At 38.7% G+C, this 23,048-nt stretch overlaps 1 protein-coding gene across 4 annotated transcripts in view; it reads right to left on the reverse strand.

Annotated features, from left to right (window-relative positions):
• Positions 1–23,048, reverse strand: part of LOC128695489 (uncharacterized) — a 40,811-nt gene that overhangs the window by 12,292 nt on the left and 5,471 nt on the right. For 2 of the 4 annotated variants that reach the window (XM_070081173.1, XM_070081175.1), the window contains 4 exons: positions 19,492–19,575; positions 19,296–19,361; positions 13,099–13,164; positions 7,796–7,894 (listed from right to left, as the gene is read on the reverse strand). In XM_070081173.1, coding sequence (XP_069937274.1) covers positions 7,796–7,894; positions 13,099–13,164; positions 19,296–19,361; positions 19,492–19,575 — 315 coding nt within the window. Of the gene's footprint in view, positions 1–7,795; positions 7,895–13,098; positions 13,165–19,295; positions 19,362–19,470; positions 19,576–23,048 lie in introns of all 4 variants that reach the window. The other 2 variants (XM_070081171.1, XM_070081174.1) reach the window with 1 other exon arrangement.

The raw sequence follows: 23,048 nt of genomic DNA on the forward strand, positions 1-23,048 counted from the left end.
AGTGGTTGACACATCGTCAGTGTGACTTTGTTTATGCTGGAGTGAACATTAGTCTCCCTGCTCTTCCAAACATTTCACAATAATTCATTGTGTTTGGTGCTTGTAGATTGAGTGTGACTGGAGTGGTAGAGGCAGTGATTGAGGCAATGGTATTTAATAACATACATGTTAATAATAATACATGTTATTAATAATATGTACTATTATTATTTATAACATATATGTTATTAAATACATACATGTTAATAATAATACATGTTATTAATAATAACATGTACTATTATTATTTATAACATATATGTTATTAAATACCACTGCCTCAACCGCTGAATTATTGTGAAATGTTTGGAAGAGCAGGGAGACTAATGTTCACTCCAGCATAAACAAAGTCACACTGACGATGTGTCAACCACTCTCTCGTATTTTTGTACAATTTCCTTCTTCAATTATATCGTATTTATTATTATTATTATTATTATTATTATTATTATTATTATTATTATTATTATTATTATTATTATTATTATTATTATTATTATTATTGTTATTATTAGCAATAGCAGAAATGTTTGATTCTTTGCAGTGTTCAAGAGTAAACACATGATGTCACCGTCTAATAGCCGTTCCAATATGCAGTCTTGGATGAGTTTACATTATTTATTCTGTAGTTTAATAGCAAATAATGAACAAACAAAACACTCACCACACTGAGTGGTGGGAGGGCTGGCTGCCAGTTGTGGGGGTCGGAGGGAGGGTAGTAGGGACTCGCAGTGGTGGAGGCAGTGGTGGAGGCAGTGGTGGAGTCTGTGTTATTTAATAACATACATGTTGTTAACATACATGTTATTAAGTAACATACGTTATTAAAGCATAACATGTAAATATTTAGTACAATTTACGACGTTTTCATGTATTTTATGATTATTCATGGTTCAACAAGTTAAGGAAGCAGTATTGTGATATATTTCCCTACAATATATTGGGGCACCAAACATTCACGGTTTTTCAACATTCGCGAGGCTCTTGATCCCCTAACCCTCGCGAATGTTGAGGGAGACCTGTACGTCTTACATGCCAGTGTTTCGGACGTATATATACTCAATAATTCTAGAGGCTTCAAATAAAGCAGGAGAATGCTGGTAGGCCCACATGTGAGAGAACGGGTCTGTGTGCACTGTATAAAAAAATCCTACAGCACACAGTGCATAATGAGAAGAAAAAAACTCCGACCGTGTTTTTGGATTAAAACACCGACTCTGAGGTGTATTTTTGTATAGTATTTATGGTCATATTCTCATTTTCTTGGTCTCATTTGATAGAATGGAAAACATGTTACAGAAATAGAGATGATTTTGATTAGTTTCACAGGCAACTCCAACCACCTCAAACTCACTCACAAACCCACTAAGGTGAATTTTAAGCCACCTATTTTATTCCTGAAGAAGTAGAACCCAAAGCAGCTTGGGAGAGTATGACCACTCGTGACCACTGAGCAGTGATCCTTAACCCTTTCAGAGTCAGAACACCTCATCTGAGAATCACTCTCAGGGTCAAAGAAATAAAAAATAAAAATTCTTATGAAATAAGAGAATATTTTTCCAAAAGGTAATGAAACCAAAAGTATGAAATTTTATAGAAAACTTATGGAATTATGCTCTTGCGAAGTTAGCAGTCTCAGTGATATTTATGAATCAGTAATTTCACCCACTCTGAGCCCTATTTTTCAGCCAATTCCATTGTTCCGGTTGACCAAACTCATAGCTATTTCACTACTATTCCTCCTTGACTGAATACAGGAAACTGCCCATTTACCTATTTCAACTACCCAATCAAGTGATCAGAAATTAGTAATTTTACCAATTTCACACAAAATTAAAAATTTTCCAAATTAACCCTTTGACTGTTTCAGTCGTATATACAGTGGAGCCTCAAAAATCGAACGTATCACATATCGAACGTTTCGAAAATAGGACCATTTTTTCGGACAAACTGTGTCCCTATTATCGAACGCGCCCCTATTTTCGGACCGCCGGGTATGGGACCTGTCTGCTGCCCGCTCTGTCCGCGTCCCCGCGCATGCGCCGTGAGCAGTCTAGCTTTGTTTATGCTTGAGTGAACACTAACCTGCGCTCTCATTTACGCATTTTACGATTATTTCGTTGTGTTTAGTGCTTGTGGGACTGTGAAATAAGCTGCCATGGGCCCAAAGAAACTTGCTAGTGGTACCCCTGTGGTAAAGAAAGTGAGAAACACCATAGATGTGAAGAAGGAAATAATACAGAAGTATGAGAGTGGTGTGAGACTTGTTGAGCTTGCCAGGATGTATGGGAAAAACAAGTCAACCATCGGTTCTATCCTGTCAAAGAAAGAACAAATCAAGGAAGCTGATGTTGCGAAAGGTGTTAATATAGGGAGTGGATGAGGTGCCTTCTTCAAAGATTAAGGAGATTTGTGCCAAGTGGAATGATGTCCAAATGTTTGTGCAGAAGTACCACCCTGAGCAAGCTGAAACAAGCCATCTTTGCAATAAGTTCAGTGACAGAACCATGTCCCATTTTAGGGAAATGTTAAAGAGGTGCCAGAAACAGAGGACTGTGGACAGTTATTTTGTGAGACAGGGGTCCAGTGACTCTCAAGCTGGCCCTAGTGGCATTAAAAAACAGAGAAGGGAAGTAACCCCAGAGAGGGCTTTACCTGAAGTCCTCATGGAGATGGATTCTCCTTCCAAACACTAACCCCAACTCCCTCTCTCCTCCTCCCTATCTTCCAGATGCCATCACCAATCTTCAATAAAGGTAAGCAAAAATGTTATTTTATATGTATTACTATACATAATTAAAAACTACAGTATTTGTTGTACGTAAAACTAATTAATCTCTATAAAATGTATTTTTTGTGTGAATATTTTTGGGTTTCTGGAACGGATTAATTGTATTTCCATTATTTCTTATGGGAAATATTGCTTCGAATTTCAGACTTTTCGAATTTAGAACTAGCTCCTGGAACGGATTAAGTTCGATTTTTGAGGTTCCACTGTATATGTCTTACAAGCCACTGTGTTTGACATATATCTACTCATCAATTCTAGTGGCTTCAAATGAAGCAGGAGAAAGCTGGTAGCCCCACATGTGAGAGAATGGGTCTGTGTGGTCAGTGTGCACCATATTAAAAAAATCCTGCAGCAGGCAGTGCATAATGAGAAAAAAATCTCCGACTGTTTTTTTTTTAATTAAAATGCCGACTTTGCGGTCTATTTTTGTATGGTATTTATGGTTGTATTCTTATTTTCTTGGTCTCATTTGATAGAATGGAAAGCATATTATAGAAATAGAGGTGATTTTGATTGGTTTTACTATGAAAAGAACCTTGAAATGGAGCTCAAATTAGGGGAATTGTTTGATTTTTGCCAATGTTCAAAAGTAAACAAATGATGTCATTTTCAATAAATGTCCAAGTAGCCATTCTAATATGCAGTCATGAATGGGTTGAAATTATTTATACAATTATTACAATATTGCAGTAGTCTGCATAACAGTAAATCTTCTATTTTTGAAATGAATAAAAATTCAAAATAGAAAGCAAGAGTAATATCAGAGGGGCCTGGAAACATGACTGATGAACAAAAAAAAATTTATTTTAGAGCCAGGAATGTCTGCATTGTTCATTCTGGACCCTATTTTGAAATTTTCATACTTTTTAATTTTCGTGAAATTAGCCAAATTGCAAATTTCTGACCACGTTATTGGGTAGTTGAAATCGGTAAATGGGCAGTTTCTTGTACTCAATCGATACAAAAAATGGAGTTCTAAAGAAATAGGTATGAGTTTGGTCGACTGGAACAATGGAATTAATCAAAAATAAAGCTCAAAGTGGGCGAAATCGCTGATTTGTAAATATCGCCGAGGTCGCTAACTTCACGAGAGCGTAATTCCATCAGTTTTCCATCAAATTTCGTTCTTTTGGTGTCATTACAATCGGGAAAAGATTCTCTACCATTTCATGAGAAAAATTTTTTTTCTTTTTCGGAAATTTTGCGACACCAGGAGACACCTCAGGATTTGGGGTTGCGACAGTCAAGGGGTTAAAAATAGGGTCCAGAATAAACAAATAAACAATATCGCTGATTTGTAAATATCGCCGAGGTCGCTAACTTCACGAGAGCGTAATTCCATCAGTTTTCCATCAAATTTCGTTCTTTTGGTGTCATTACAATCGGGAAAAGATTCTCTACCATTTCATGAGAAAATTTTTTTTTCTTTTTCGGAAATTTTGCGACACCAGGAGACACCTCAGGATTTGGGGTTGCGACAGTCAAGGGGTTAAAAATAGGGTCCAGAATAAACAATGTAAACATTCCTAGCACTAAAAAAACATTTCCTCTGTTCATCAGTTACATCCTCAGGCCTATCCCATATTACGCTCGCTTTAAATTTTAAATTTTTATCCACACAAAATATAGAAGATTTACTGTTATGCAGACTACTGCATTATTGTAATAATTGTACTAATAATGTCAATTTATTCCTAAATGCGTATTAGACTGGCCAGCTGGACGCATATTGGACGAGTGACATCATTTATGCACTCTGGAATATTGGCTACGTTTTGTCCTGAAACTAATCAAAATTGCCTATTTCTCTAATATATTTTCCATTCTATCAAATGAGACCAAGAAACTGAGAATGCAACCATAAAAACCATACGAAAGTACACTGCAAAATCGCAGTTTTTCCCATCATGCACTGCATGAGGCAGGACTTTTTTATATGGTTCACATTCACCACTAAGACCCAGTCTCTCATATGTAGGCCAAAATTTACTGTACACAGCTTATCTAAGCTGAGCTCATCACATAGTACTACAGCACCTGCCTGCAAAGGGTTAAGGTCCCAGAACTGAAACATTTTCTAATAAATATGTCCTAGTGTTTGCTCACAAGTCGTTTTACATCTATGATTAGTCATTGTAGCTACGTGAGACTAGCTAGTGAGACTAGCTAGTCTCACGTTGCTCTCAACGTGAGACTAGCTAGTCTCGCGTTGCTCTATTTTCAGAATGTATATATCAAGGTTTTCAATAGTTGTAGACCTTACTACCTCCTTCATAACCCAGTATTTGTTGGAGTAAGGCTGTCAACCAAGTACAGTGGTCCCTCAATAATCGTCCATAATCCGTTCCTGGAAGTGGGACTATTATCGAAATTGACGATTTTCGAATCAATTTTCCCCATAAGAAATAATGTAAATCCAATTAATTCGTTCCAGACACCCAGAAGTATCAACAACAATTTTTTTTTTTACCTAAAAGATAGATTTACATGCACAAAAGAATGAACATTCAACATGACAGTTACCTTTATTGAAGGCTGTTGTTGATGAATGGAAGACAGGGAGGAGAGAGGGAAGAGAGGTTATTTGGAAGGGGAATCCCCCTCCATAAGGACTCTAGGGCACTAATAAAATGTATAAATGAACATTGGTAATAGGGGTAGTTGAGTGGAACTGTCTGCCCAGTAGGGTGATTGAAGCTAAAACATTGGGTAGTTTCAAATTTAGGCTGGATAAAAACACGAGTGAGAGGGGTTGGATTTGAGTCGGACTTGCACCTGAGCTTATTGCTTGGGTAGCATCTGTTCTGTTAGTGGGTTGGATTTGTGAAGGACCGGCCTAGTATGGGCCAACAGGCTTATTGCAGTGTTCCTCCTTTCCAATGTTCTAAAAGCTATGGCTTGGGTAGTTTCAAATTTAGGTTGGATAAATACACGAGTGAAAGGGGTTGGATCTGAGTCGGACTTGCACCTGAGTTTATTGCTTGGGTAGCATCTGTTCTGTTAGTGGGTTGGATTTGTGAAGGACCGGCCTAGTATGGGCCAGCAGGCCTGTTCCAGTGTTCCTACTTTCTTAAGTTCTTATTTAACATGACACTTACCAGTAGGGTGATCGAGGCTAAGACCTTGGGTAGCTTCAAGAAGAGATTGGACAAATATACGAGTTGGAGGAGCTGAGTTTGATTTGTGTCATTGGGTACGGGAGTAAATTCTTGGGTTGCTTTGGGTAGAGGTCATTTTGATAAGGACCTGCCTTGTATGGGCCAGTGGACCTGCAGTGTTCTTCCATTGTTATGTTCTTATAGGCTATTTGTGTGAGGGAGGGATGGCAAGTTTATTGTTGGAGAATATGACACTAATATCAACTCTATGGCTTATTTATCTATCACAATTCAACTAATATGACATAATAAACAATATTAATAACATAGAAACATGGAATATACTGAAGAATGAATAAAATAAGTCATTACGTATGTCACGAGAGGGTTGTGTTTGTAGATGAATGGTTCAGAGAACCGACATGTTGATAAATTAGACACATGTTTCTATTCTATTCAAGATTGATGGACTGACCACATCGACTCAAGGTTGAGGGACTGATTACCTCATTCTCCTCCTGTTCTTCAAGATTCTCCTTTGTATGGACTGATGAAGCCATTGTGTGGCGAAACGTTTCCTCAATAAAGATACCCAAGAGTTGCACATGTGTCTAATTTATCAGGTGTTGTAGAGTATTTTTCTACAAACTTTTTCATAAATTATGCATTTCTCACATTCTTTACCAAAGGGATGGCACTAGAAGCTTTCTTTGGTGGTAGAAGGTAGTAGTGTTGGTGGTAGAAGGTAGTAGTGATGGTGGTAGTAGGTAGTTGTGATGGTGGTAACAGTTGTAATAGTGGTAGAAGGTTGTAGTGATGGTGGTAGAGGGTTCCTTCTTTAGTGATTCAGCAATTCTACCAACTCCTCCAATGTTGTTGGAGTTATATAGGGCTACAAAAACCACCGCCGCCTCACCACCATTATGGACGGCTTACACTCAGTGGCCCTTATATACCCAACAACAACACAACACCTCTCGTGACATACGTAATGACTTATTTTATTCATTCTACAGTATATTCCATGTTTCTATGTTATTAATATTGTTTATTATGTCATATTAGTTGAATTTTGATAGATAAATAAGCCATAGAGTTGATATTAGTGTCATATTCTCCAACAATAAACTTGCCATCCCTCCCTCACACAAATAGCCTATAAGAACATAACAATGGAAGAACACTGCAGGCCCACTGGCCCATACAAGGCAGGTCCTTATCAAAATGACCTCTGAAGCTTTATTTGGAGCCATGGTAGCTTATTTAGCACTTGCAAGCACTAAAATCAATGGAATATTATGAAATATTTCGTAGGAGCATGTGAGGAGACCGTCACTCACTGGTAAACAATGGCACACTGGCTGGGAAGGAAAGGCCGAGGCGGCTCAGAGCGCGAGTACGTGTCCAGGACGAAGGACTATTAGGACTATTAGCGAGTTACCGGACCATTTGCGAGCCAATATTTTGACGAAAAAACAGGACTATTTCCGAAATGGACGACTTTCAGGCCGGACGATTATTGAGGGACCACTGCAATTAACAGAAGCACAGTTAAAAAAAAAAAATTACATTTGTGGGGTAGCATTAAGCCTGTAGGGATCAATACAGTGTCTGGGGAATTGGAGGCAACTGAGTTCAGTCCAAGAAACTGAAGGACAATTGTAATTCCTTGGATCAAGAGCCCTCGCCAGCATCAAGGAACCTACCTGAGAGAAGCTCTGATAAAGCCTCTTGTAAAACACTATACTCAAATTACCTTTCCTGACTAATTAGTTGGTAACCTATAAAACTGTAATGATTAACTTCTTAAACAGTAATCGTGTTTATTAAATAGAGCACAATAACTAAAATGGTACAGTGTACTTACTGGAACATTTACAGTGCCACTCACAGTTCCTGGTTCCAGCTTGATGTTGGGTCTTTTTCTCTTCTGCCCCACTTTCATTTCAGAAGCCAATTTCTGCATCTGACAATATAAGTTTTTATAAGTACCATTATCTAAATAATCAAAATGAAATATTTATTGAAAAGATCAATTTTTTAACAACAGCTGTCTCCCACCAAGGTATGATGAGCCAAACCAGAAAATACATCTACCATCATTCATTCAATAGCTGTCTTGCCAGAAGTGAGCTAACCTCACAATTCAGATTACACTCCGACTACAACAACCCTACTTCTGCTTCAGAGTGCAGACAGTAGAACTATATACAAAAAATGATGTACAGTGGACCCCCGCATAGCGACCTTAATCCGTGCAAGAGGGCTGGTTGTTATGAGAAATGTTCGGTATGCGAATGAATTTTCCCCATAAGAAATAATGGAAATCAAATTAATCCGTGCAAGACACCCAAAAGTATGAAAAAAAAAATTTTACCACATGAAATATACATTTTCCTACACACAAAGAGAAGGATACATGCACAATAGTAGAGTAGTACATGCACAATATATATTGTGCATGTACTACTCTACTAAATGAAGAATAAATGACACTTACCTTTATTGAAGATGCAGCAATGACTGATGAGACACTGTGTCCTGGGAGTGCCTTTTCCTCCTGAGTACTGTAGGTCCTGTTTGGCATTTTCTTCCAGAACAGGCCTTATCACACTGTATGCCACTACGATTCTTAAATCTCTCAAACCAATCTTTGCTGGCTTTAAATTCACCAATATGAGCACTAGTTCCAGGCATTTTTCCCTGTTCACCTGGGTGTTAGTCGACTGGTGTGGGTTGCATCCTGGGAGACAAGATTAAGGACCCCAATGGAAATAAGTTAGACAGTCTTCGATGACACTGACTTTTTTGGGTTATCCTGGGTGGCAAATCCTCTGGGGTTAATTGTTTCTTGGTATTCTCAATAAGCCACACCAACAACGGTGCTACAGCAGCAGCAGCAGCAGCTGACAGTGCTACAGCAGCAGCAGATGATGCTACAGCAGCAGCAGACGGTACTACAGCAGCAGCAGACGGTACTACAGCAGCAGCAGCAGCAGCTGACGGTGGTACAACAGCAGCAGCAGCTGACAGAGCTACAGCAGCAGCAGACGATGCTACAGCAGCAGCAGACGATGCTACAGCAGCAGCAGCAGCTGACAGTGCAGCAGCAGCAGCAGCTGACGGTGGTACAGCAGCAGCAGCAGCTGTCTCACCAATAGTAGCGATGGTTGATTGGGGTTTATTATACAACTTGGCCAGCTCGGAGACACGCACTCCACTTTCATACTTATCAATGATCTTTTTCTTTATCTCTATAGTAATTCTCACCCTTATTGCTGTAGGGTTGGCACTAGAAGCTTTCTTGGGGCCCATGGTCACTTATTTTCCAGATAAAATCACCAAAAACACTGTAATAATACGAAATGTTCCGATTGTATGCTTGGATGTTACCGCGGAGGCTGGCTGGTAAACAATGTCACCGGCGGCACATGTGAGGCTGGCTAAGGGCGCACATTGGATGCGTCTCGGACGAAGAGCAGTGAGCAGGTTTTTGAGCGGTATGTGAGGCAAATTTTTTGCGATAAAAGCAAGCGGTATGCGGATTGAACGTTATGCGATGCGTACGGTATGCGGGGGTCCACTGTATGCAGTAAAACATCATTTTGCCACATTTTTCGATTTTTTCAATGCTTTTGGTATTTTTTAAAAAATATATGAAATATTCAAAAATATTTCTGAATTTCATCGAAATTTTTTGGGCTTTTTGAAAAATATGTAATATACTTTAAAATATTGAAAAGCCTCGAAAAATTCAATTGCATTAGCAATTCTGATAAAAAAGTTTGAAAATCCATGAATTTTAGCTAAAATATCAGCATAGTATGAAAAGTGTTCTAAATGCTCCAAATCGTCAAAATATGCAGTAAAACATCATTTTACCATATTTTTCTATTTTTTCAATGCTTTTGCTATTTTTAAAAATACCTGAAGCATTTAAAAAATAAAAAAATATGGTAAAATGGTGTTTTACTGCATATTTCGACGATTTGGAGCATTTAGAACACTTCTAGCAATTCTGATAAAAAAGTTTGAAAATCCATGAATTTTAGCTAAAATGTCAGGTTTGTCTGAAAAGTGTTCTAAATGCTCTAAATCGTCGAAATATGCAGTAAAACATCATTTTGCCATATTTTTCGATGTTTTCAATGCTTTTGGTATTTTTAAAAAATATATGAAATATATGAAATGCTTGAAATATATGAAATAGCTGAAGCATTGAAAAAATCGAAAAATATGGTAAAATGATGTTTTTCTGCATATTTCGACGATTTAGAGCATTTAGAACACTTTTTTGGGTCACCCTGCCTCGGTGGGAGACGGCCGACTTGTTGAAAAAGTATATATATATATATATATATATATATATATATATATATATATATATATATATATATATATATATATATATATATATATATATATATATAAGCGACTATTGGCAGAAAGGTGGGCTAGTGCAAAGATGAGTAGTGGGGGGGATGAAGAGGGTTGGAATAGTTTTAAAAATGCAGTATTATAATGTGGGGCAGAAGTTTGTGGTTATAGGAGGGTGAGGGCAGGAGGAAAGAGGAGTGATTGGTGGAATGATGAAGTAAAGGGTGTGATAAAAGAGAAAAAGGTAGCTTATGAGAGGTTTTTACAAAGCAGAAGTGTTATAAGAAGAGCAGAGTATGTATATGGAGAGTAAAAGAAAGGTAAAGAGAGTGGTGAGAGAATGCAAAAGGAGAGCAGATGATAGAGTGGGAGAGGCACTGTCAAGAAATTTTAATGAAAATAAGAAAATATTTTGGAGTGAGTTAAACAAGTTAAGAAAGCCTAGGGAAAGTATGGATTTGTCAGTTAAAAACAGAGTAGGGGAGTTAGTAGATGGGGAGATGGAGGTATTAGGTAGATGGCGAGAATATTTTGAGGAACTTTTAAATGTTAAGGAAGAAAGAGAGGCAGTAATTTCATGCACTGGTCAGGGAGGTATACCATCTTTTAGGAGTGAAGAAGAGCAGAATGTAAGTGTGGGGGAGGTACATGAGGCATTACGTAGAATTAAAGGGGGTAAAGCAGCTGGAACTGATGGGATCATGAGAGAAATGTTAAAAGCAGGGGGGGGGATATAGTGTTGGAGTGGTTGGTACTTTTGTTTAATAAATGTATGAAAGAGTGGAAGGTACCTAGGGATTGGTGGAGAGCATGTATAGTCCCTTTATATAAAGGGAAAGGGGACAAAAGAGACTGTAAAAATTTTTTTTTTTTTATTATTATCACACCGGCCGATTCCCACCAAGGCAGGGTGGCCCGAAAAAGAAAAACTTTCACCATCATTCACTCCATCACTGTCTTGCCAGAAGGGTGCTTTACACTACAGTTTTTAAACTGCAACATTAACACCCCTCCTTCAGAGTGCAGGCACTGTACTTCCCATCTCCAGGACTCAAGTCCGGCCTGCCGGTTTCCCTGAATCCCTTCATAAATGTTACTTTGCTCACACTCCAACAGCACGTCAAGTATTAAAAACCATTTGTCTCCATTCACTCCTACAAATGGTTTTTAATACTTGACGTGCTGTTGGAGTGTGAGCAAAGTAACATTTATGAAGGGATTCAGGGAAACCGGCAGGCCGGACTGTAAAAATTATAGAGGAATAAGTTTACCGAGTATACCAGGAAAAGTGTACGGTAGGGTTATAATTGAAAGAATTAGAGGTAAGACAGAATGTAGGATTGCGGATGAGCAAGGAGGTTTCAGAGTGGGTAGGGGATGTGTAGATCAAGTGTTTACATTGAAGCATATATGTGAACAGTATTTAGATAAAGGTAGGGAAGTTTTTATTGCATTTATGGATTTAGAAAAGGCATATGATAGAGTGGAGAGAGGAGCAATGTGGCAGATGTTGCAAGTATATGGAATAGGTGGTAAGTTATTAAATGCTGTAAAGAGTTTTTATGAGGATAGTGAGGCTCAGGTTAGGGTGTGTAGAAGAGAGGGAGACTACTTCTCGGTAAAAGTAGGTTTTAGACAGGGATGTGTAATGTCACCATGGTTGTTTAATATATTTATAGATGGGGTTGTAAAAGAAGTAAATGCTAGGGTGTTTGGGAGAGGGGTGGGATTAAATTTTGGGGAATCAAATTCAAAACGGGAATTGACACAGTTACTTTTTGCTGATGATACTGTGCTTATGGGAGATTCAAAAGAAAAATTGCAAAGGTTAGTGGATGAGTTTGGGAATGTGTGTAAAGGTAGAAAATTGAAAGTGAACATAGAAAAGAGTAAGGTGATGAGGGTGTCAAATGATTTAGATAAAGAAAAATTGGATATCAAATTGGGGAGGAGGAGTATGGAAGAAGTGAATGTTTTCAGATACTTGGGAGTTGACGTGTCGGCGGATGGATTTATGAAGGATGAGGTTAATCATAGAATTGATGAGGGAAAAAAGGTGAGTGGTGCGTTGAGGTTTATGTGGAGTCAAAAAACGTTATCTATGGAGGCAAAGAAGGGAATGTATGAAAGTATAGTAGTACTAACACTCTTAAATGGGTGTGAAGCTTGGGTGGTAAATGCAGCAACGAGGAGACGGTTGGAGGCAGTGGAGATGTCCTGTTTAAGGGCAATGTGTGGTGTAAATATTATGCAGAAAATTCGGAGTGTGGAAATTAGGAAAAGTTGTGGAGTTAATAAAAGTATTAGTCAGAGGGCAGAAGAGGGGTTGTTGAGGTGGTTTGGTCATTTAGAGAGAATGGATCAAAGTAGAATGACATGGAAAGCATATAAATCTATAGGGGAAGGAAGGCGGGGTAGGGGTCGTCCTCGAAAGGGTTGGAGAGAGGGGGTAAAGGAGGTTTTGTGGGCAAGGGGCTTGGACTTCTAGCAAGCGTGCGTGAGCATGTTAGATAGGAGTGAATGGAGACGAATGCTACTTGGGACCTGACGATCTGTTGGAGTGTGAGCAGGGTAATATTTAGTGAAGGGATTCAGGGAAACCGGTTATTTTCATGTAGTCGGACTTGAGTCCTGGAAGTGGGAAGTACAATGCCTGCACTTTGGGGGAGGGGTTTGGGATATTGGCAGTTTGGAGGGATATGTTGTGTATCTTTATATGTGTATGCTTCTAAACATGTATATATATTATTCATATATATAATAAACTGACAAAAAGCTTTGATAGAGCCTTACCTCCTGGTGGCTTCCTTCCTCTCCTGGAGGAGCAGTATCCTCACCTTCGCCCTCCAGGGTGGCTCCCTGTGAATAAATAGAGCTTTATTAATGACTTATAATGGTATCAAATGATGGTATTATAACAAGCAAGTTTTTCACTTTGCATTTCCATTAGTAATAGCACCACCTATACCTCTGGTTTATCGTCCATTACCATAGCACCAACGATTAGAGGCACATAATCTCCTGAGACCCTGGACCTATTTTGTGTGTCTGTAATCTTTTGAGTGCCGCCCACAAGATAGATATGGGGTGCATAATAAATATATTAAATAAAAAAAAAAAAACACTGGCGGCGGTTGATGGCATACTGAATCTGAGACTGCGTTAGTTAATGGTAGTTTAACGCTTCTCAAATACTCGAGGATCATTAAGGTTGCACGGTATCCTTTTCATAACCAGACAAGAATACATTAATCCCAAAAATAAGAATTAAAGCAACTGCTCAGTATATATATGCTGAGAGAAATTCTTCCTGCCTTGTTGGGCTTAACAGCCCTTGACCTATAAGGAAGTCATTAAGTTAGAGGTGCCCTTTTTAATAAACGACACAAGGTCACCTAGTAGTAATGGAAGGGACAAGGAAGAAGAAACCTACAACTACCTAAATGTTGAGAACATGAATGTGGAAATATAGTGTAGAAGGGTGGAATGTTAGTTTCAGTGTAAGGTGAACAGTATAAACTATTATTGTAGGCTTATCTTGTCAAAATAAGTCACACACAAAAATGCAATGCATAGGAGAGGTGCTTAAATAGAAGAGGAGGCAGAATTCAAGAAAAAAATGAATGAAGTATGGTGGCAGGAAGGGATTACAAGCAATGAGGTAACATATAAATGAATATGTACAGGTATGAGTACATAAACTACATCACCCTAATCAAATTTGCCTCTTTGAGAAAATGAATCTGGGAGTTGACAACAGATGGATAATCATCGTGAAGAAGGGAATCAATTGTGAATGGGAGGTGTTCCTTTTTGCAGACATAAAAGAGGATAACGAGAAAAAGTTTACAGAGAACAGGATGTGAGGTATGGTGAGGAAACTGCTTCAGTAACACTGAAGGGAAAATTGACATTTGAGGCACAGCTTCAGGTGAGTGAGATAAGTGCAACTGAGTCTCAAACATTCTAGGACAAATTGTTAATCATTCATTCCACACTTTGCAGAGGCAGTCAGTCACAGGAATAAGGTGGAAAAGAGAGGGATTTGTTATTCTCCCGAGCCTTTTGGGGATCAGTATGACATGCGTTTGGAAATGTACACGACGTCCAAGTTTTGTTGTACAATGAAAGCAACTTAATCAGGTTTGGCTGACTAAGATACTGAAGCATAACATAGGTGACCCCAAAAGGACAGGGACTTTTACCTTTACAAGATTTTAAGGCAAGGCATAGTTCAAGTACAGTGGGCCCTGACGTACGATATCCCCAACCTACGTTAAAACCGACCTACAATGCTTTTCAGCATAAAAATTTGACCCCAATGTTGAAAAACTCGACCTACAGCATTCGTCCAGTACACATCCACAGCCTCAGCTGGCCTGCCTGCAGTTAGTGTGCCAATGTTTACAAGCCAGAGCGGTCACTCCCAAGCATACATTCGGAATATTTTGTATTATTCCAGTGTTTTTAGTGCTTCTAACTGCTAAATAAGCCACCAAGAGCCCAAAGAAAGGTTCTAGTGCCAACCCTGTGGTAAAAAGGGTGAGAAATATTATCGAAATACTATTGTACCATGGTCAGCTGCTGCTGCTGCTGCTGTAGCACCATCAGCTGCTGCTGCTGCTGTAGCACAGTTGTTGGTGTGGCTTATCAAGAATACCAAGAAACAATTAACCCCAGAGGGTTAGCCACCCAGGATAACCCAAAAAAGTCAGTGTGTTATCGAGAACTGTCTAACTTATTTCCATTGGGGTCCTTAATCTTGTCTCTTAGGATGTGACCCACACCAGTCAACTAACACCCAGGTGAACAAGAAAAAATGCCTGGAACTAGTGCTCATATTGGTGAATTTAAGGCCAGCAAAGGTTGGTTTGAGAGATTTAAGAATTATAGTGGCATACACAGTGTGATAAGGCCTGTTCTGGAAGAAAATGCCAAACAGGACCTACAGTACTAAGGAGGAAAAGGCACTCCCAGGACACAGTGTCTCATCAGTCATTGCTGCATCTTCAATAAAGGTAAGTGTCATTAATTCTTCATTTAGTAGAGCAGAGTAGAAAAATGTATATTTCACGTGGTAAATTTTTTTTCATAATTTTGGGTGTCTTGCACGGATTAATTTTATTTCCATTATTTCTTATGGGGAAAATTAATTCAACCTACGATCATTTCATCTTACGATGGGCTCTCAGGAACGGATTAATATCGTAGGTCGGAGGACCACTGTACTATGAAAACACAGTTGTAGGATAAATCAGGAATGTGTGGGGTTTGAACCCATGGTGAGTGAATCCTATAACTCAAAGACCAGTGCTTTAACCACTCAGCCAGATGGATTCAAACCCCACCCGTTCCTTGATTTGTGTGCAATCGTGATATTATGATTTCGTGAGTCAAAGTTGTAGAAGTTGTTATGACCTTCTGTGACGAAGTCTATAAGAGTACACTCGACCATAACTTTGTGATGTAAAAAAAGCTGGATGGTAGTTGGCCGAGCTACTGTTTAATCCAAACCTCTTGGTGATGGTGCTGGCTATGTTCATGGGAATATCAACAACTGTGTCATTAATGGTTAAGGAAGTGATGGGGTATTTAACATTTTGTCTGGTGATGCAGTGAATAGTGGTCCAGACCTGGCTGATGGGTGTGCCATTGGTAAGGGTGGAAGCATTAATTAGTTGCCCCAGCTTAGGCTGGGGCAACTAATTAATGAGAGTGAAACCCATCAACATCAAGTGACTCAGAGTGAGGATAATACATTAAAAAAACATCCAGGTACGCCTCATTGAATTTAAATCAACAAGTGACAGAACTGAGATTTGAATACAACGGCACTCCATATGAAAGTAAAGTATTGTGAACATAAACGAGGATTCCGTGCCCCTTGACTGGTATACAAATGGTAGTTTCGATGAGCAGCACAGTCTACAACCATTCTGGTAAAAAGTGTCTCCTATAGGCAAATAATGGAGTGTTAATAAAGTCTTATTAGCAATGAAAGTTGTAATCATTTGTTCCTAAGACCACGACAATTCCACTGTAAGATACTGAATGTGTTAGTTTAAGATCTGATTCCTTTTAAGGCCATTTGCTCTAGATCTCTTGTTCCCTCATAGAGAGAGACTGTGGGATAAATCATGTCCCTGGCGAGTGATTTCAACACTAGAACACAAGTCTTGTGAACTCGATCTCGACAAAGAGTTCAACTACGTATATGGGACCTGTAGACATTGGATGAGCGAAGACTTGGGGAGAGGGCAAAGAGGGAGTGACTCGCATTTGGGTAAACGGTGTACATCGCTTCTCTTCTTTGGAGTGTGTGTGGAATACTCAGCAGCATGAAGGGGAAGAGAAGGCTTAAGCAGTGGTTTTAGAAGAGTTGGGCTTAGAAGATTTAGGTGATGTAGGGGTACGTGCAGCTGAGGCATAAGATTCATTGGGCGCAGGAGTCTTGTGAGATATGACTGAGTAAACGACGGTGTAGGATGGAGTATGACTGGGTAAACGATGGTGTAGAATGGAGTATGACTGGGTAAACAATGGTGTATAATGGAGTATAATGGTAAACGATGGTGTAGGATGGAGTATAATGGTAAACAATGGTGTAGGATGGAGTATGACTTGGTAAACTATGGTGTGATAAAAGTGTGAAAAATCCCTTCCCATGAGATGGAGAATGGCTTGGAAAAAAATCCATTATGCGATCCTCATATGAAATACATTCTATGGTCCACACAAGCACATTCTATGGTCTATGTAAACATTCTATGGTCTCACATGAAACATTCTACGGTCCACACATGAAATATTTTAAGCTATGATTGTATTTCTGCAATATAAATCAATTTCATTTTCTAATCTTAACAGTCTAATGTAAAAATAACAGTTAACTGAAGTTTCGATTCATTTAGAAATGTGTTTCTAACTTATTTTGGGATGCTGAAGTCAAATCTGAACTTAAGTTTTGCTCCAGCCGTACAGTTTTTACAAAAGCGAACCTCACGGTGAATGATTTCACAATGACATAGCCATCATGGAGAAGAGATTTTAGGGAAACCTGGTCACTTTGATGGTAGACTACTGCTGAACACTAGTGTGTGAGAGCTCTATCACATGTTAACTACTGCTGAACACTAGTGTGTGAGAGCTCTATCACATGTTAATAAGCCTGAAAACACTGATAGAAATATGTCTGCATGACTGTACTTATTTTTTTGTTAGTTCAAATTCAAATTCAAAGTTTACAGAATTTGGTTATTGTGTGGTTTACATGTAGCAAAATACTAATTACAGAGTGTACCACTAGAACACCTAGCATGGCTAGGCATTACAGAGTGTACCACTAGAACACCTAGCATGGCTAGGCATTACAGAGTGTACCACTAGAACACCTAGCATGGCTAGGCATTACAGAGACTTAGATTAATTCTTAACTTTAGGCAAAGAGTGTACTTACAAATTATGATTACAGAGGTAAGAACACCTAGCATGGCTATTATGGCTAAGTGTACCACTAAATACTAGTTTAGCATGGCTAGGCATTTCGGGCAGACTTAGATTAATTCTTAACTTTAAAATATTACAAATTATGAGGTAAGTTGGTATTATGGCTAAGTGACTAAATACTAGTTTGTGAGTTTAGCAATGTGAATGCTTTTGTTTTGGCACAATACAGTTTCAGTATTGGAGTATCACAGGCCAACTTATGACTAGTTAGGATTCATTATTTTAAGATTGAGATTGATATTTCTGTTTATGGTCAAATGGGTAAGTGAGTGTAAGTGTGAACCACCAGGTGGTATTCGTGAAGTTAGTTGACGGGGTGTATCAGGGAGATAAGATGTTTTCTAATGGTAGTTTTGAAGGTGATGAATGTGTCTGCAGTTCTAGAGTTTTCAGGTAGGGTCTTCCAGATTTTAGGGCCTTTGACATACATTGAATTTTTGTAAAGGTTTAGTCGGACACGGGGAATGTCATAGAGATGTTTGTGTCTGGTGTTATGCCTGTGGATCCTGTCACAACTATCAAGAAAGCAATTTAGGTCAAGGTTAATATTGGAATTTAAGGTCCTGTAGATGTAGATTGCACAGTAGTAAGTGTGGATGTACTGAACAAGGAGTAAGTTTAGATCTATGAAGAGTGGGGGGGTGTGTTGCCAGGGATGGAATTTAGTGATTATTCTTACTGCGGCTTTTTGTTTGGTTATTATTGGTTTTAGGTGTGTTGCTGCAGTTGATCCCCAAGCACAAATAGCATAGGTGAGGTATGGATAAATAAGTGAGTGGTATAGTGTGAGAAGGGCATTTTGCGGCATGTAGTATCGTATCTTGGAGAGGATAAGAACCGTTTTGGATACTTTTTTGGTTATGTGTTGGATATGGGTGCTGAAATTCAGGTTGTTGTCGAGGTATAGGCCTAGGAATTTGCCCTCATTATGTCTGGAAATTAGAGTATTGTCAATCTTAATGTTAATTTGCGCAGCTCCTGCTCTGCTACCAAACATAATATAGTAGGTTTTGTCAGTGTTAAGCGTAAGTTTATTGGCTGTCATCCAAGTCGATATTTTGATCAGCTCCTCGTTAACAATGGTGTTGAGGGTGGCAAGATTAGGGTGAGAGATGACATAAGTCGTGTCGTCAACAAAGAGAATGGGGTTCAGGTGTTGGGATACGACTGGAAGATCATTGATGCACATGAGGAAGAGCAGGGGACCAAGGACACTTCCCTGCGGAACTCCAGTATCAAGTGGCCATGTTGTTGATGCTGTGTCTTTAATGGTGACATACTGATACCTATTAGTAAGATTTGAAATATGCAAGCACATGGCCTCTTATACCATAATGGTCAAGTTTGTGGAGTAGGATGCCATGGTCTACTGTGTCAAAAGCTTTTCTTAGGTCAATAAAAATTCCTAGTGGATATTCCTTATTCATGTATATATATTATTCATATATATAATAAACTGACAAAAAGCTTTGATAGAGCCTTACCTCCTGGTGGCTTCCTTCCTCTCCTGGAGGAGCAGTATCCTCACCTTCGCCCTCCAGGGTGGCTCCCTGTGAATAAATAGAGCTTTATTAATGACTTATAATGGTATCAAATGATGGTATTATAACAAGCAAGTTTTTCACTTTGCATTTCCATTAGTAATAGCACCACCTATACCTCTGGTTTATCGTCCATTACCATAGTTTCTTCAAGTCGTCGTCTTTTTTGTGGGATCTGGACCATCGTTAAACACAGTGTAGACTCACTCGCACTTATGCTTACCTACAAATGTATGAAAATATTTTTATTAAAAGAACTTCATAGTAAATTTATAAATATCTAATTATGTAGAGTAGACAGTCGTTTAACAGGGTTTTGTTTGGCACATTTTGGTTATAGCACTACTGAAGAATTGCAGCATATTTTTTATAACACTTTGTAAAATTAACTTAACAGGGTTCAGTTTGTGGGAGGGGAAAAATTTGGAGCTTGGTTGCCCATGGCTAACCAGCACCATTCTGAAATCCATTGATAAGAAACACCAATATGAAAAGCAATATAGCCAGGGCTTAATACACAAAGATATTCTTAAACACTATTCATCAGTTCTCACCGAAGTAATAAAGAAAGCCAAACAACTATACTACTCCAGTAGATTCACTGACACAAGAGGAGATTTAAAAAAAGACCTGGAAAACACTCAGATTCTAGGGACCCACAAACTGAGAAAGAACAAGAATATTGTCCTAATTAAACCTAATGAAACACCACTACATCCCACTGACACAGCTAACAAGATAAACGGCTTCTTCTCAAACATAGGATCTAATCCCACCAATAAAATCCCACGTACCAATGCCCATGCCGGGGACTACCTAGATGGGAATTTCCCAAATTCCTTCTATCTTGTACCAACTGAGCCCACGGAAGTCACCGAGATTATAAAGTCACTTAAAAATAACTCAGGGAATCTGTCTCATGTCCCACCATTATTGTACAAGCGAGCGGCCCATGTCCTTTCGCATGCTATTTCATTACTTTTTAACAAGTCACTAGAAACTAGCACCTTCTGGGCACATAGCTCCTCTTAGTTAGAAAAAAAAGGACCAACTCCCATTCCTGGGATCAAGATCCCATCACTTTAAATGACAATTTATATTGTAGATGAATGGTTCAGAGAACCGACATGTTGATAAATTAGACACATGTGCAGCTCTTGGGTCTCTTGACCCCTCAAGGTTCCTTGATGTTGGTCAGGGGCTCTTGATTTAGGGAATTGGAACTGTGCTCCAGTTCCCTGAATAATAATAATAATAATAATAATAATTATAATAATAATAATAATAATCTGAGCCCGGCCCCTCAAGGAAGGTTCCTTGATGTTGGTGAGGGGCTCTTGATTTAGGGGATTATTATTATTATTATAATCAAAGTGGAAGCGCTAAACCCGGAGGATTATACAGCGCCTGGGGGGGGGATGTGGAAGACATTCAGGCTTAATTCGGGGAACTGGAGCACAGATCCAATTCCCTAAATCAAGAGCCCCTGACCAACATCAAGGAACCTTCCTTGAGGGGATTTAGGGAATTAGATCTGTGCTCCAGTTCCCCGAATTAAAAGCCTGAATGCCTTCCACATCCCCCCCCTGGGCGCTGTATAATCCTCCGGGTTTAGCGCTTCCCCTTGATTATAATAATAATAATAATAATAATGTTTACTGAGGAAACGTTTCGCCACAGTGACTTCATCAGTCCAGATTGATGGACTGACCACATCGACTCAAGGTTGAGGGACTGATTACCTCATTCTCCTCCTGTTCTTCAAGTTTCTCCTATATATATGGACCGTGTGTCTAATTTATCTTGTGACATGTTGGCCGTTATTTATGTGTCTCCTGGCTGTATCCTGCTGTGTCTCACCTCAAACAACAGCGGCAGCGGCAGCAGCGACTTCCAAGCTCCGTACTTTTCTCCAACTACCAGAGCTACCAATGCTCCTATGATGACCTAGTTACAAGCAAAACTGCACTACCCAACGTAGCACCCAGAATGACCAAAGATTACCAACAGTGAAACCTACAAATCGAAAATAATAGAGATCAAAGGAAGACTGCACACAAACCGAAAGCAACACCCCGCTGCCAGCCGAACAACGTAACCCTAAGCTTTGTATACTACAACTTCTTCTTAACAACAACAATTCCTGTAGTATTATGAGGCGCAATCTAAGAGGAAACAGCACCAAGGCCAGCAAGAAAACACCGAAAAATCAACTATTCAACAAGTGTAGTCAGGAGGACGCCGGCCCAGCAACCACCCCACTCACCACAACTCAAGGCGACACCACAACAATAACAACAAACATGGCTGCCGCCAGCCCATCCTCCCCTCTCTTCCCCGGATTCAACCTACCAAGTAGTCTCTCAGGTATGACCAACGATCCAGATACCCTAAAGTCATGCATCTCCAACTTAGTTATTGAAAATATGAATCTTCGAGAGACGCTAACAAAACAAGACACCAGGATGACACAACTCGAAAACAAAATCCTCAGTCTTGAACAAAAGTTATCAACACCTGGAATGACTAACTGTGACAAGACCATCCAAACAGTCATAGATAGCCATACCCAACAAATAATATCTCTTAATACAAAGGTTGAAGAAGCAGTAAAACAATGGAAGAACAACTTAGATAACCAGTTCAGTGACTACTTTGCTCTCCAAGAAGATAAAACTGAGCAAGATAAACTATCGGACGCAGTAATAGTTAACAGTCCACTTTTTCCCAGTGATATGAACCAAACAAACAGTAAAGAAATTACTCTGCAGATCATAAAGGACCAAACTAGTGTTATTGTACCAGAGTCTGAAATAAAAGAAGCCAGGTTACTAGGATCCCATGGTAGAAAAAGTGTTATGCTTAGATTCCACTCACATGACAGGAAAAAAGACTTAATTATTGCATCTATTAAAGTAAAGAAAGAGGTATACATAAACGAGTGTCTTACCAAAAAACGTCAGAACCTCCTGTATAGAGTCAGAAAACTTAAGCGAGAGAATAATGACACAATACACCAATGCTTCACACGGGATGGGAAAATTCTAGTTAGGAAAACAAATGTAGGTCAACTGTACACAATCACGAACGAGAATGATCTATCACGATTTCTCAGGGATACTAATCTTACAGAGAATAACTAAACAATGTCCAACTTAAAAGCCTACGTAGTGTAGTGTATGTTTTGCTCCATTATTGTTCAAATTTCATTGTACAATCTCTTAGTAATTAAATATTCAACTACCTCATTTTGTAATTTTACTAGTAAGCATAAATCACCTTATGTGATTTTCTTATTTACTATTGTTCGCTTGAACATTAGCTGAATTGATACTTTCTCTGTCCATATTACTACCTCTTATTTTTTTAAATACTATCAATTGATATTACTTACTAAAATTAATAAATATCATTTTTACTAAAATTTCTATTTACTCTTAACATTTTTGACATTTAATAACCATTACTTGTCTAATTACCTTTACCTGTTTTAATACCACATTTACTATCCTAGATTACTCTTAATTACCTTGTACTGCCATATAACCTCAAGTATAACTACCAGTGCAATATTGAATGAAATAAACATTACTTTTTCACTTTTTTGTAATCATTATTACTTACTAAAATTTTATTAAACACCATATTTACTACCAGTCAATTTTACTTTTGTACATTAAACATTATTTTATACTT

The sequence above is a fragment of the Cherax quadricarinatus genome, unplaced genomic scaffold, assembly GCF_038502225.1.
Source record: "Cherax quadricarinatus isolate ZL_2023a unplaced genomic scaffold, ASM3850222v1 Contig1883, whole genome shotgun sequence".
Lineage (NCBI taxonomy): Eukaryota > Metazoa > Arthropoda > Malacostraca > Decapoda > Parastacidae > Cherax > Cherax quadricarinatus.